Source organism: Olea europaea, chromosome 18 (assembly GCF_002742605.1).
Source record: "Olea europaea var. sylvestris chromosome 18, O_europaea_v1, whole genome shotgun sequence".
Classification (NCBI taxonomy): domain Eukaryota; kingdom Viridiplantae; phylum Streptophyta; class Magnoliopsida; order Lamiales; family Oleaceae; genus Olea; species Olea europaea.
The window spans coordinates 4299275-4316500 of record NC_036254.1 but is presented as its reverse complement, the minus strand read 5'-3'; the positions used below and the strand labels follow the sequence as shown (position 1 = coordinate 4316500).

The following is a 17226-nucleotide window of genomic DNA, read 5'->3' as shown; positions in this document are numbered from 1 at the left end:
CAATTGTAAGAATGTTCAACTTGAACATTCCATCATACGTGTATCATTTCCTTACATACATCTCATTTTTAGACAACACAAATTTATCAGATACAAATACAAGTTTAAAATCATTCTTGCTAAGTAGATACTAGGACACTAAATTCTTTCTTATATCCGGCACATTTAGGACATTGTTGAGGACGAGTTCTTTCCCGGATGTCATCTTCAAAGTGACTTTACCTTGTCCTTCAACTTTGGAACTTGCAGAATTTCCCATGTATAGTTGTTCCCCATTCAATTCTCGATAGTTGGAGAACATCCCCTTGTCCGCACACACGTGGTGGGTAGTGCCAGTGTCAATCCACCATTATCTAATATTTCCAATCATGTTGTATTCGGACACTGCTGCAGATAAACTCATTTCTTGCAGTCCATCGGATAGAGTGTTATTTGCAACCATGTAAGCTTGAGCATTCTTCTTTGACTTTCGATATTCACTTGAACGATGTCCAGCATTGCCACAGTTGTAACAATTCCTTTTGAACTTCTTAGCCTTCTTGGAATTGTCTCTTCGCGGTGCATAATTAGGAGCCTTTCGTTTCTTGTTTGTTGCCTTTGGTTCCATTTCAACAAAATTTGCACCATCTTGATCAATCGATCTCCGTTCGATTTTTCGATTGTCCTCTTCAATCCTGAAGCGCACAATCAATTCTTCCAAGTTCATTTCCTTACGTTTGTGCTTGAGGTAATTTTTGAAATCTCTCCACATAGGAGGGAGTTTCTCAATAATGGCAGCCACTTGGAATGATTCACTCAATTCCATTTTCTCGGCGTGGATGTCGTGTAACAAAACTTGAATCTCTTGCACTTGACTAATTACGGTTTTAGAATCCACTATCTTGTAGTCCAAAAATTTGCCAACAATAAACTTTTTTGTTCCGGCATCCTCATCTTGTACTTTGTCTCCAAAGAATCTCATAGTTCCTTGGCTAATTCCTTTGAACTATACATCTCATATAGTGTATTATCCAATGCGTTTAGGATATCGTTCTTGCATAGGAAGTTCGAGTGTTTCCATGCATCCAAAGCAATAATCGATTCACAATTATTTCTCCCTTCTTGTACAGCCGGTGCAGTTTCTTTTAGAAATTTAGCTAAATTAAGAGTGGTGAGATAAAACAACATCTTTTGTTGCCACCTCTTGAAGTCTACTCTTGCAAATTTTTCTGGCTTTTCCCCATGTGAGATAGTAGTATTATGCAACGGTATGGCCACGGGCGGTACCACATTATTGGAACTATTTTGACTTGACAAAGTCCCGATGGTTGTCATTTCTGTTACACAAATAGAAGTTCAACAAAATGATGATAATATCGGTGGAGGAATAGTATACAAAGTACTATTCAAACAAAGTAATGTTTGTCCACAACCAACCACAAAGACATACAAAATTTGCCTTAAGATTGTTGGAGAGAACTTATAAAAAAAGGATTATGTAAGGGTTGATTTTTGATATATTTGTTTGACCAGTTTTAACCCGCAAGAGCGTGATTAAAACACAATTTATATGAATAAAAACTTGGACAGAGTTTCGGTATAAAGATTACGTAAAACAAGGATTAAGAAGGAGTAGAAATAGAGAATAATCTAAGGTGAGACGTTATCTCTTTCCTTAAGACAAATTATCCCGCTACGGTGCTCACGGTGAATGACACTTGTCTCCCAAGATACAATGGATTCACAACTTGTGGTAGCAGCACTTCAAACCACAAGAAACCGACGAAGTTTTGACAGAATTTTCCCTCTATAAAGGAAATGTATGAAATGCTATAAAATTAGAAAGAAGAGAATTGCAAGAGAAGAATGAATGCTCAATGTAATTGGTGTACCCAAAACCATGTCCATAGGGTTCTATTTATAGATGTAGAAAGGGTGCAAATGAAGTAGTGTGGGCCAAAACATGCATCCTTTCAAAAAAGTTGCAACACTTGGCCAAAACCTGCACCTTTTGAAAAGTTGCAACACTTCATTTCTTCCGACTTTGGTCCGCAATTTCTCATTCATCCGGAATTGGTTTCGAGATTCCAAATATACCACGACGATCTACTCGACGAGTAGAATAAGTTGGTTTATTTGCTTTTATAATTTGACCATCGGATCAAGTCCGAATATTTGGTCGAAATTGACACGTAGTCACACCTTTTCATTTTCCAATTTTTACACACCTTTTCTTTTAATATTTGAACCAATTCCTACACTATATTATGAAACTTTAATTTAATTTTTCTAGTATTAAGATTACTTGTGATTTCATGATTGATTACTCTTAATGGTTTGAATGCTTTCTCTTTAATTGGCCATTATATTCACTGTTTGAACACCATATTGACCGAGAGGTAATATGTGTGAATGTTCGTAGTAATGAGTAACATAAATTTCAATAGGAACAATTATTACATGATGTTTAGTTGTTCTTAATGCCTTTTGCTTATTCACAATTTTCATAGAGAAATTGAATGTTCATAAATAAACTTATGTTTATTTTTCTCGAGAGAAATTGTTAAATGGTATAAGAACATTGAATGTCCACGTAAATTTATATGGTTGATTGAATAAATTAAAGTGGATTAGTATTGGTGAAATCAGATTATCCGAGTCCTAATTAATTCGTATTCTCTCCTCAAGTTCGTGCAGCTGTAATTAATTTTTAGTTGCTTTTCGGTAGTTTTTAATTAAAAATAAATAAAATGACAGTTTTCACAAATTTACTTTTCGTCTCTTGAAAGTAGTAAGTAATTTTGAATGTAGATACACAATCTTGTTATGATTGATGATGGACTAATAATTACTTTATTACTTATGTTTTACATCATGCTCTTGTGATTTGAAAGAATAAATCTATTGATATTGAAAGATTCAACGGTTTCTTTCAATGTATCATTTTTGAGTCCAATGAAATTCATAGGCATGGGAAGAAATCCTCTCAAATAGAAATTTTTTCTTTCAACCATATTTCAATTGTTAATACTATATATATATGGACATCTATTACAAAGAGTATTACACCCTTGATCGTGAAATAGCGATTGTTTGTTGATCCCTGTGAATTGTGTGAAAGTAAGATCCTCCAAATTTAAGGATCAAAGAGTTTTAGAAAACGTTCTTGGTGGAAAAAAATGTGCCAATTCCCAGCACTACTACACCACATAGAGGTTGAATACTATGCTATTAAAATAGAAAAATTGAGGTTAAAGAAACTACATCAATAGGTTGGCTACAATTTTGCCATTAAAATTAGGTCAACCTTAACATGGGTAGTCAAAACTCTTATATGTTGATTTTTCAATTTTATCTCCTACCAATGTAGGATTTATTCATTAACATATATCGTTCAAAATTATGGCTCGTTTGAGAACGCTAATCTTTAAATTTGTGTGCTTGTTTTTTATTTTAGTCAGATTGATTTGATCGTTAATTTTTAATGAGCCATGAAATCATGGTACAACTTAATTTTCAATTTTAAAAAGTCAATCTTATAAAGATAATTAGTCCAAACTTTTATTTTTTGATTATTTATTTTATATACTATCAATGGAAGATTTATTTGTCTTCAAAAAAAAAAAAGAAAAAAAAAGAAAAAAGAAAGGATCGAGCAATAACTGAATCATGCACCCACAAGAATGCACATGAAATAGACGTTATGATACTCTCTAAAACCGTTATATAATTTCCTCAGTCCAAAAAAGGGTCAAAGTTTCGAATTAGAGAGAGTGAAACCGTGGCGAACAGAATAATAAGAAAAACAACATCCATACATCGTGTCGTTGAAATCTTCAAGAAATCTTTTATTTTGGGCTCGAAAAACAACCAAACGAACATCACAATCACCTAAGCTCAACCCAAACCAAACCTCCACTTTGGTTTTTCCAAGTTTCACTCCACAAAAGAGACTTTAATGATTGTAGTATGCAATATCACAAAGGGAGAGAAGAAGGAAGACACCAATAACTCAAGCAAAGCTCTCAATTGCAATGAAAATCGGCTGCCTCTCTTATTTCTTCTCTTTATTGCACTACGCACACGCACAAGAAACAAATGGCTATAGAGGGATAGATATAGTGGAAATTACAGATTCTAATAGATTAAAAATCCCCATTTCATAAATATGATGCCATGTTTAATATTTCACTAATCATAATTTTTTAAATTAATTAATATATTTAAAAATTAATTAAATAAACAAACCTAATTATCTCCTCCCTCTCTACCAAATCTCAATTCAATTTCTCTCTCTCAATTCCCCTCTCTCTCTCTCTCTCCAAAATCCCGCAATCGCCGGACAAGCGGTCATCGGAAGCTCCTACTCACTCTCTCTAAACTGTAATTCTCTCACTGGCACCGATCTCTGTTTCTTCTCTCCACTTTCTCTCTCGCTGTACTTTGTTCATCTCTACCAACATCGACAACGGAGCAACGAAATTATCACAGCGTCATCTAAGCGCCAGTCACCTCGCCGCGACTACTGCAAAATCGTCCTAGATCTGACCGTCGCTATGAGTATCGGAGCCAGCAATCACATCGACCGATCCGAGTAGCATTGTACGATTTGCTCACAGAAGTGTGGGCGCTGCTCACCGCCGAGATCTGTTGCTCTGCAACTGATGTTTGTGTACGATAGTAAATAACTGTGACCTGTGGTGGATGAAAATCGTTGGCTGTGCGGACGGTGGCGATACGGATTGTGAATCCGACACGTGGTGGGAGACGACGCGATTGGATAGGTAATAAGTGTACTGGTAGGGTGTAGCAGGTGGACGGTGCCGATTTGTTTTATGGTTTTGAGTTGAGATTTCCTGGTTAGTGGGTTATGGGTATTGGCCGGTGATTTAGGACTGTTGATTTGCATTGTAGTGGGGTTTATCGCGGTGGTGGTAGGTTTGGCGCGAAGATTGTGGTTGTGTTTTTACAGTGATGTGTTAATTTGTTTGAAGCGATGGTGTTGCAGTCGAGAGTTGGTGGTGGTGGCTCTGGCGGTGTATGGTGGTTGCTGTGGAGGTGATTTTGCAATTTGCTTAGATGACGGTGGTTGCGAGTGCTAGTTGGGGTTGATGGGATGGGACGTGAGAGTTAATTTGTGTCCAATAAATAATGTGACATAAAAAATATAATTGCACAACTCATAATTTATTAAGTTGTAACTGTAACATTAATTGTGAACAATTATTTTGTTAATTTGTGACTAACAAATTAGTTGTGACCAATAAGAATTTTGATTTTGTGACCGATTAATGAATTGTGACATATGAAATTTTTTATTTGAGACTGACAAATGAGTTGTGACCAATAAAAATTTTGATTTGTGATCGATTAATGAATTGTGACCTATGAAATTTTTGACATCGACAAATGAATTGTAACCAATAAAAAATTTGATTTTGTGACTAATTAATAAATCGTGACTTATAAATTTTTTGATTTGTGACTAATGAACAATATGTGACCTATAAAAATTTTGAATTGTGACCATAAAATAATATGTGACCTATAAATTTTTGGATTTGTGATCGAGAAATAAGTTGTGACCAATAATTTGATAAGTTGTAACTAAAAATTAATTTGTGACTAATTAATTTTTTTATTTGTGACCGATGAACTAACTGTGACATATAATTTTTTTGAATTGTGACCGTAAAATAATTTGTGACATAAAATTTTTGATTTGTGACCAAAAAATAATAAATTAGTATTTAAATTGTTAATTCGTGACTAAATTGTATAGGTATGTGACCTAAATATATTAAATTAATAAAATAATTAAATTTTAATAAAAATCTGATTTTTGAAATTTGAAACTTGTTTTCTTAATTTTGAAATATATCATACTTAATTTCTCACTTATGAAATTTTCCCATAGATATATGCACCAAATTTGGGTTACCAATATGGGCTAAGTTCACTAAATGGGCCAAACAACTTGGGCCATCAATCCATAGGTCAAAGACCACTTGATAAAAAGGTCAGTTCATATACGATCACCAAACAACAAATCCAATTATTGCTTGGCCCTTCAAAAGAGTTTAGCCTATGGTGTTGATAAATTATCCATCAACTATTTTAAATAATTATCCGAATTTATTGGGTGTCAAAACGCAACACAAAGTAAGACAAACAATTGGTAACATAAGTCATAAATTAATTTACAATTGAGCAACAAACAGATGAAAGCTCCAAATAGTTACAACTAAACTTTCTAATGCTTAACAATCCACACTCTGGGGAGTGAGTAAAAAATATCTAGAAAGAGATATTGTTCAATTTGGCTAACCAGATTTCCTCTAAGCCACCGTCAACTGCGGCGTTCAGGGATCCAATGCGGTGCTGTCAGGCTAAAGTGGACAGAGACCACCCGGCCGTCGAGTAGCTCCAGCATCGATGTCGAATTGACGCACCTTGGAACCTTGTATTGATTAATGGAAGCACACCTTGAAATTGCAAAGTCCATGAGATCCTCGAATGTGCCATTTCTCACTACCCTAATTTCAAGGGGTCCAATTGAATTGTCTGCCACTCGTCCTTGTTTGTAAACTGAATTCAATGACTCTTCCAAAACCAAACAACATTTGTCCAGAACCTGATGACTAGGCGATTTGTCTTGGTCTTTTACAAGCAATTCCCAGTATATAACATAATGTCCAGGGATTGTTTTTGTATCCGCGCAGCTAGTGTACTCGACTACGCTAGTGTTGAATTCATGAAGGAGCATCGAAGCACTGTCAATGGCCTTCTGCAATTCAGATTCATCGGTTTTGTCAGAATCAATGCTTAGTAACACATTCTGTCTCCTTATAAACTTGAATTGGGGTGCTGAGTTGTGGAACCCGGTGACTCGGAGAATGTCACCAACTCTGTAGCGGCATAACCCTGCATAATTGGTGACCACGAGCTCGTACTCCTTGCCCACCTCCACGTCCGCCAGGTCCACCAGGCACGGCAGTGAGTCACGGGACAGTTGCACCGGGTTGATTGGGTCAAGTAGGAGGAACTCAAAGTATCCCATGTTAGGCAAAATGGTATAAGAGACTTCGGAAGGCTTGCTCATTGGCTTCAAATTGATTCCAAAATAGCACTCGGACGATGCATACATTGTACGACGAATTGGCAGGCCACCACTATAATAATCAAGGGTTGGGATGTATTGAGCCATTGCTCCGGTAACAATGACCTCTAGGTACTTTGTGTTGGGCCAAATTCTTGTGATTATCCTCTCCCAACTTTCTCCTTCACATTCTTTGACGATGAATTGCGCAAGTTCTGGATTAGGTTTGAGAATTTTGGACATGCATTCAATAAGAGAAGGGTCAGTAATTTTAGGGTTTAAACTTCCAGACAAGATGTCATCAGAAAGTTGCTTCCAATTGACCCGGAGGAATCGGATGGCACGGAGTAGAGCAGACGCGAAAATCGCCCCAATACGGAGGACCTCTCCTTTCATGAGGAGGCCACATAGCATTTGTGTATATATGCTTTGGTAGGAATCAGAACAAAGAATTGCTTCGTTAGGGCTTGTATAAACATTGTAGGGTTCATATGGCCTATTCTTGAATTGTTCACTTTTGTAGTAGCTGGTAAGGACTGGACGTGCAAGTAGCCCACCTGGAGTCTCGGTTTCTGCCTTCACAAATAAAAAGTAGAGGGCTTTTCCTTTATCTAGTCCTGGCACATAACTATTAATCAAAGACAATATTTTTAATTAATAATTAGTAAATATTTTATTATAAATTGAAAAGGACTTTCAATACTCACAGATGCATCACTGGCAAGAGAAGGGAGAACAAAAGTTGTCTGCGTTTCATTTGTTCAGGTATTGTAGGCATGAGCTTTCTTTCACCTGCCGATGTCCCTGAGCTGCAAATACAAATAACAGGAACCTTGGACATACACAAACATGCAAAATCTAAATATGTATGGCTAATTATATATATACCTAGTGAGGAATTCAGAAATGGGATGAGAGCAAAGGATAGGGGAGAGATCGCCATTGGCAATACGTTGGATGTCCGGCAGAAATGTTGATTGTTGTTTTCGAATTTGTTGTATTGAACAGATTTTTCATAAATGACTTGCTAAACCAGATGAACAATTGCAAAATAGTAAACACAGAATATCATTTCCAGAAAATGAATTGCACAGAATAAAACAGAAGCATAAAGAAGTCAAGAATTCGGAATGAGGATGATCGAGGCGAGAACTAGGCTCTCTGTCCTTAAGACATTTTTACGCCGTCACACCGTGCTTACGGTATGTGGTAAAGCGTCTCCCAAAATACAACGATCAAATACTTGCAGAAACAGCACTTCGACTGCAAGACAACGAACTAGAACGGAAGTACTCTCTGTAGACTATTGTAGAGAAGAAAAGTATGTATGCAGAATGATTTCGTGATGTTTTTGTGTGCGTTTTAAAATTGAAAGCTTGAGGATCATTCAAATAGTGGAGAAAGTTGACGGTTGAGCAGTTTCCATCTACTACTCACGCCCATTTAACGCACAGTTTTAGCAAACTGATGGGTCGGTTAATAAACTATCAAAGGGAGGGAATTAATTGAATTTAAAAAAAAAATTTAATAAATATTAACACAGGCCCACACCCACGACCCGACCGACCGGTCGAACAGCGGCGGCGGCGCTCGTGTGGCCTTTGGATTAGTCTAGACATTGTCTAAGACTCTCCCTTTCAAAGACTATTGGTACCCCTTGGGGCCTAAACCCATATTCAAACTTGAAATTTATTAAGTGGTTCAAGGTTGTGTTTGCAACCTATGTGAGATTGGAACATTTTTCCAATTCTTTCCCATTTATTCCTCTTATTTATTATCTAACTTTCAACCATAATTTCTCATTCATATTGAAGTGGTTTTTCACAATTAAATATTCTACACTCACCTACTCGGAACGTAGAATTTAATTGAACATTAATTTCGATACATCGAACATCGGGTCCCACTTAAAATTGTGGTCAAAGTTGACCCAATTGACCCACAATTTCCAACAATCCCCCACATGAATGGAAATAATCATGACTATGCAATGCAAACACGAAAAGAGAGTACAGGCAAAAGACTTATTGCATCAGGAGAGGTAGCTTTTGGCTTTGAACCTGCCTTAGTGGAATACTATCGAGTTTACTTGGCTAATCAGTGAACTGATGTCTTGAACTGTTCAGCCGTTGGTGTAAACCAAGGCAACAGTATCCACACAATAACCTTTCTATTCAATTCTTAGGTTCTCATAGTTGTGTTCATTTTGGTCCTGAACAATTCTTGGGATTCATAAGTGCTTTTGAGAATTTTAAGCCCCAAATTCTCATAGAAGCAGCCTCACTTCACACTTATATAGGTGATCTCCTATTAAGAGTATTCTACTATACCCCACTTGGTTTATCCAAGCTATAGGAATCATTAAAAGTTACAACTTAGCCTTTTACTTTCCGCAGACAGCACTTTTTATAAAGAGATGGTTAAGTGCTTAACCGAGTCTTAATAACTTAGTTGTCCCATTGAACCAAGATCTTGGGATCTCCAGTCAACAATGTTGGGTTACCATCATCAAGATTCATGCATGTTCGGCTTTAATCCCATTTCTTTTGATAGATAATATACTTGATCTCTTGGTAGACCTTTTGTAAGCGGATTCGCGAGATTCTCCTTTGATTTCACATAATCAATGGAGATAATACCATTTGAGATCAACTGCTTTATGGTATTGTGTCTACGACGTATATGTCTAGACTTACCATTATACATGCAATTTTGTGCCCTTGCAATATAAGACTGATTGTCACAATGAATACTAATTGCAGGCACCGGCTTAGGCCAACACGGGATATCCTCTAAGAATTTACGAAGTCATTCTGCTTCTTCTCCAGCTTTATCTAATGCAATAAACTCCGATTTCATTATTGATCGAGCTATGCAAGTTTGCTTTGAAGATTTCCAAGACACTGTCGCACCACCAAGTGTAAATATATAACCACTTGTGGATTTAGAATCTTTCATATCAGATATCCAATTTGCATCACAATATCCTTCTAATATGCTGGATATCTCATATAATGTAATTCAAATTTTAAGGTATGTTTTGAGTATCGAAGTACCCTATTCAATGCCTTCCAGTGATCATTGCTTGGATTACATGTGAACCTACTCAATTTATTAACTGCGAACGCAATGTCAGGACGTGTGTAGTTCATTAAATATATCAGACTTCCAATAACCTGAGAATATCTTAATTGATGTAGAGGTTTACTTCTATTTTTTGCTAAGTGTAGACTCGTATCTACCGGAGTTTTGACTGGATTTTCATCAAAGACTCCAAATCTCTTTAGCACAGACTCAACATAATGAGATTGTGAAAGAACGAGGCCATCTGGTGTTTTAGAAATATTAATTCCAAGAATTACATCTGCTATACCCATGTCCTTCATGTCAAACTGTTTTGTTAGCATTTTCTTAGTGGAGACAATGATATCATGATTGCTACCCAGAATTAGCATATCATCCACATATAAACATACTAAGACATATGCTGTCGGTGTACTCTTATTATACACACATTTATCACACTCGTTAATTTTAAAACCATTTGACAGCATTGTTTTGTCAAACTTTTGGTGCCACTGCTTTGGCGCCTGTTTTAGTCCATATAAAGATTTAACGAGTCTGCAAACCTTTTTCTCTTGTCCATGAGCGACAAATCTTTCAGGTTGCTTCATGTATATTTCTTCTTCCAACTCACCATTTAGAAAAGCTGTTTTAACATTCATTTGATGAATTTCGAGATTATGTATCGCAGCAATTTTAATAAGGATTCTTATCCAAATAATCCTCATTACTGGTGAGTAAGTATCAAAGAAATCAAGACCTTCCTTTTGTCTATATCCTTTTGCTACCGAACGAGCTTTGTATTTATCAATAGATCCATCTGATTTTAATTTTTTTCTTGAGAATCCACTTGCAACCTAGAGGTTTATTTCCAGGTGGGAGATCAACCAACTCCCAAGTATGATTTTGCATTATCGATTCAATTTCACTATTGATAGCTTCTTTCCAAAAAGGAGCCTCTGGTATTGACATTGCTTCACTGAATGTCTTTGGTTCATTTTCGATCATGTACATTATAAATTCTGAACCGAAGGACGTAGACTTTCTATCCCTTTTACTGCGTCTGAGTTCTTCTTCATTTTCATCATCATTTGCAGTATCGTAAGTTCGTTTTGTTGAACTTACATCACTTTTGTCTTTACGAGAAAAGACATCTTCGAAGAAAACTTGCATTCCTTGATTCAATTATTGTATCTTCATATATATTTGTAATCTCGGATTTATGCACAAGAAAGCGATATGCACTACTATTATGATCATATCCAATAAATATGCAATCTACAGTTTTTGGTCCTATTTTTATTTGTTTAGGTTTTGGCACTTCTACCTTTGCCAAACACCCCCACACTTTCAAGTATTTATATGAAGGTTTATGACATTTCCATAATTCGTAAGGTGTTTCATCGTTTACTTTGTGTGGTATTTTGTTAAGAATGTGATTTGCCGGGAGGATAGCCTCCCCCCACAAATTCTGTGGTAGGCCAGAACTAATCAACATAGCATTCATCATTTCTTTAAGCGTGCGGTTCTTTCGTTCTGCAATACCATTAGATTCAGGTGAGTAAGGAGCCGTTGTTTGATGAATGATGCCTTGTTGAGAACAAAATTCTTCAAACGGCGTTCCATATTCTCCACCTCTATCACTTTGTACAATTTTTATTGTTTTGCTAAGTTGATTTTCAACTTCATTCTTATAATGTTTAAACATTTCCAAAGCCTCATCTTTGCTTTTTAATAAATAAACATAACAGTACCGAGTGCAATCATTAATGAAAGTGATGAAATACTTTTTCCCACCTTTAGTTTGTACGAATTTCAAATCACATATATCGCTGTGAATTAATTCTAAAGGTAAAGTATTTCTATCAACTGAAGGAAATGGTCTTTTGGCTAACTAGCCTCAACACAAGTTTCACATTTGTGATTAGGATCGAAATTTAGAGAAGGTAGCAAATTTAATTTCATTAATTTGCGCACAGATTTAAAGTTTGCATGTCCTAATCTTTTATGCCATAAACAAGAAGAATCAACAATATACGCAGAAGTAGAAGTTTCATTAATCTTGTTCAATTTAGGTACAACAGTAAGGACATTCATCTTGAACATCCCATCGGTCATGTAACCTTTTCCAACGTACATCCCATTTTTAGTTAGTACAAATTTGTCAGATACAAATATTAACTTAAACCCATTCTTGCTAAGAAGAGAACCAGAAATAAGATTTTTCCGATTGTCCGGCACATGTAGCACATTGTTGAGGACGAGTTCCTTGCCAGATGTCATCTTCAAGGTCACATTTCCTTGTCCTTCAACCTTTGAACTTGAGGAATTTCCCATGAACAGTTGTACTCCATTGATAGTTTTGTAATCAGAAAACACATTCTTTTCAGCACAAATGTGGCGAGTGGCATCAGTGTCCACCCACCATTCCCTGGGATTTCCAACACTATTACATTCAGATATTACAGCAGATAGGTGCATTTCTTGAACACCTTCAGACAGATTTTCAGTTTCAACAACATGTGCACGATCATTTTGCTTTTTAGGCTTGCGACAGTCAATTGCACGATGTCCAGGTTTGCCACAGTTGAAGCAGTCCCCTTTGAACTTCTTGTTCTTCTGGTTGTTTTCTTTTTTCTTCGGAGCAAAGTTTGAGTGCTTCCTTTTCATGTTCTTCTTTGAACTTGATTCAACCACGTTTGCCTTAGCTTCCATGTTTGGTCCCCCGTTCCTCCTTTCAGATTTCTTAGTATCTTCTTCGATCCTCAAACGCACAATCAACTCCTCCATGTTCATTTCCTTACGTTTGTGTTTGAGGTGATTTTTGAAATCTCTCCATGAAGGCGGGAGTTTTTCAATTACCGCTGCTACTTGGAATGACTCACTTACAGTCTTTTTTCAGCATGTAAATCATGGAGGAGTACCTGCAAATCTTGAACTTGGGAAATAACAGATTTAGAGTCAATCATTTTATATTCCAAAAATTTTCCAACAAGAAATTTTTTAGATCTAGCATCTTCAGTTTTATATTTTTTCTCTAAAGATTCCCATAGTTCTTTTGCAGTTTTCATTATGCTATATACACCATATAGCGAATCATTCAGTCCATAATTTTTGCATAAGAAATCGGAATGTTTCCATGCGTCCAATGCAATAATCGAAGCTCGATTATTTTCTCCTTGTTGAACAGTAGGAGGATCCTCCGTGAGAAACTTTGCCATGTTCAGAGTGGTGAGATAGAACAGCATTTTCTACTGCCATCTCTTAAAATCGACTCCATTAAAATTTTCAGGTTTCTCTCCGTGAGGAACATGAGTTGAACCAGAAGGACCAGACATTGTCGGCGTTACAGTAGCCACAGTTGGCGTCACAACCACAGCAAGGGGAATTGCATTGATCCCAACAGTGTTAGCCATTTCTGTTTTCAAAACAGAAGATCAACCAGTCAGAATTTACGAATTAAAATTCTGCAGAATAGTAATTTCTCATAAGAGTCTGCAAAGGTTAGAAATAAGCAAGTACAATTTTGGAAAATAATTTATAAAAAAACGTCTTAAGATTGTTGATTGTTGTTTTCGAATTTGTTGTACAGAACAGATTTTCCATAAATGACTTGCTAAACCAGATGAACAATTGCAAAACAGTAAAAACAGAATATCATTTCCAGAAAATGAATTGCACAGAATAAAACAGAAGCATAAAGAAGTCCAGAATTCGGAATGAGGATGATCGAGGCGAGAACTAGGTTCTCTGTCCTTAAGACGTTTTTACCCCGTCACACGGTGCTTACGGTATGTGGTAAAGCGTATCCTAAGATACAACGATCAAATACTTGCAGAAGCAGCACTTCGACTACAAGACAACGAACTAGAACGGAAGTACTCTCTGTAGACTATTGTAGAGAAGAAGAGTATGTATGCAGAATGATTTCGTGATGTTTTTGTGTGTGTTTTAAAATTGAAAGCTTGAGGACCATTCAAATAGAGGAGAGAGTTGACGGTTGAGCAGTTTCCATCCACCACTCACGCCCACTTAACGCACAGTTTTAACAAACTGATGGATCGGTTAATAAACTATCAAAGGGAGGGAATTAATTGAATTAAAAAAATTTAAATTAATATTAACACAGGCCCACACTCACACCCACGACCCGACCGACCGGTCGGCGACGGCGGCGCGCGTGTGGCCTTTGGATTAGTCTAGACATTGTCTAAGACTCCCCCCTTTCAAAGATTATTGGTACCCCTTGGGGTCCAAACCCATATCCAAACTTGAAGTTTATTAAGTGGTTCAAGATTGTGTTTGCAACCTACGTGGGATTGGAATATTTTTCCAATTCTTTCCCATTTATTCATCTTATTTATTGTCCAACTTTCAACCATAATTTCTCATTCATATTGAAGTGGTTTTTCACAATTAAATATTCTACACTCATCTGCTCGGAACGTAAAATTTAATTGAACATTAATTTCGATACATCGAACATCGGGTCCCACTTAAAATTGTGGTCAAAGTTGACCCAATTGACCCACCATTTCCAACAGAAGATCCTCGTATGTGACAACCGGATCCTTGTACTTAAACGAATCCTTGTCTGTAGCACCATTAAGATTAAATCTCTGTAGATACTCAGTTCCAGTATTCTGGCCAAGTATTTTACCCAAAACCTTCCCTTGCACCTCATCTGCATTTGTAGTTATGTCTTCAATAAATCGAAGAGCCTTTGCGAATCTCTCACAAAACGCCTGACCGAGTGGCGTTGAGAGAGACGAATCACTGGCCATAATCAGAAATGAAGAAGCCGAACGAAAAAGGGGGGGAATTTCCAACGTTTTGGTGAAATATATGAGGATGAAAATGTTTGGTTACATAGGGAATTAGAGTTGCAACATTTTACTCCAAACTTTGCTGGACGTTGGATACATTGTATATCGTGGATAATATTCTCCATTTTTTATTTTTTAGTTTATGGCCGGCGACAACGACAGCTGCTGTCGAACTTGGCATATATTACTCTATTTACGTTAGAACTTATCGTTTCTTCTTCGTAATCATGTACGTGTCCAAGTTTTGCCACGAAGTTTTTGTATGCATATGTGATATAACTTTACTTTAGGGAATCTAAAGGGCAACAAGCTTAGCTGAGTTGGCTCATGAACCTAAACTCGAGACTTGGTATTGACTCATCAATTAATAAAAAAAAAAAAAAAGACTCAATCTTTTGCGCTCAAGCCGAGCTTGAGTTTGGCTCGTCCCTAAAAAATGGGGCTTTGCCCAACTTGAGCCTGACGGGTTTTTCTATTTTTACTCGAATATACAAAAAATTGATCATTTATTTACAAACTACAAATTAGTTTAAAAACAATAAAAATAATTATACAAGTTATTGAATTTTATAAATTAGGTGGTCATTAATTTACAAACTAAAAAAATTAATTATGCAAGTAATTTAAAGGCACATGAGCCCACTTACGGACCAGGCCGTATTTGGTCTCGCTGGATGGTCGGACTGGGGGCAAACTTCAATTTTTAGGCTTGACCCAAGCCATGGCTGGTAGAATGAGCTCCGAGTTGGCTTGGCTTAGCTTGGATTTTTTTTAAGTCGAGCCACGAACCGTCTAAGTAGACTGGCTCGTTTGCCACCACTATTGACAGCTATGCTAATATCTAAAATACCTAATTATTCACTATAGTCTATAGTAACAAAAGTCCACGTTTGATTTTGCTAAAATTATTTTATACTTTTGATAAAAATTTATATTATTGAAAAGCAGTAAAAAAAACACTCATCTAGGTGTCGCCTTAATTTGAAGCTCAGGCAAAATGCCTCGCTTCATGCTTAGATGCTTTTTTTCTAATTTTTAAATGGTAGAATTTTTTTCTTCCCCTTTTTCGTCTTCCCATGCATGTTATTATTTTTTTTAATTTTTTCTTTTTAAAATGTCTTTTATTCAAGTTTAGCTTATTAATTTTTTTTTTAAAGTTTTCATTTGACTTTGATTTCAAATTTTTTAAAAAATTTGTCTGTACAAAATTTAAAAATGACTTTATCTAAATAGTTAAATAAGATTTAAGTTACGATTATATTATGTAATTATGATCTTGAAACTCTTTATTTTATTGCAAACTCAAAAAACGTGTATAAAGTTCCTATAAATCTATTAAGTAGGATTTGTCTAATTGAAAATTGAAAATTGAAACTATGAAAAATATTTTAATTTTTGCATTTCGAAAACTTGAAAACTGTATAATTAACTAATGGTAGGAATTATTAAGTAAATATAATATTTTATTATTCTAGATGATTTATATGTATTATTTTAATTATTAAATGATTTTTAAAATCTTCAAAATTTTAAAATAATATTAAACATAAGAAAACATTTTTTTACGCCTAAGCCTCGTCTAAATTCGCTTAAACTCGTAAAACTTAAAGCTTCACATTCACGGCTAGAACACTTTACACTTTGTAGAACACTATTGAAAAGTTAATAAATGGTGGTGTCTATAAAATATATAGTTAAATTAATTGTTAATTTTAATTTAAATTTTTATCATCCTTTTAAATAAATTAAACAAGGATTTTAGGGAAAGAATGCATGAATAGTAAATTAATGAAAAATATGTAGTTAAAAATTAAGAACAATAAACCTTTTAATTTTTTAAATAGTTTCTTCTTTGTGATCACGAGTCATGACTCGTGATTGGTCTTCCAAGGACCAACTGATTTTAAGAAACTCTATCCCCATTTGGTATAAATTTTTCAAAATTCATTTTTACACGAACTTATTTTCAATAAATACATTCTTTCGGTGAAAATTTTTTGCACGTAAGTTTAAAAATTGTTCCTACTTTTTATTAGACATTCTTTAAAAATTACTTTTCACATGTTCCATTCTCAAAATAAATAAATAAAAATAAAAGATAAATCAAACAGAAAGTATAATTATATATGTCATTTTAAAAGCATATAATCCATATTTAATTATTATGTTTTTCTTAACTATTAACTTTTAGTCATGTTTCTTCATGTACGATCATGAGTTAAATTAATTGTATCTCTCTAAAAGACATGATCTAACTAA

The 17226-nt window shown here is 35.4% G+C and overlaps 1 protein-coding gene across 1 annotated transcript; it reads right to left on the bottom strand.

Annotated features, from left to right (window-relative positions):
* Positions 1 to 6328: 6328 nt before the first annotated feature.
* On the bottom strand, positions 6329 to 14925 carry LOC111367222 (probable indole-3-acetic acid-amido synthetase GH3.1). The gene is made up of 4 exons (XM_022987978.1): positions 14677 to 14925; positions 7967 to 8037; positions 7786 to 7887; positions 6329 to 7706 (listed from the first exon to the last, which is right to left on the bottom strand). The coding sequence occupies exons 1-4, from the start codon at positions 14923 to 14925 to the stop codon at positions 6329 to 6331; spliced, it is 1800 nt and encodes a 599-aa protein (XP_022843746.1).
* Positions 14926 to 17226: the final 2301 nt, after the last annotated feature.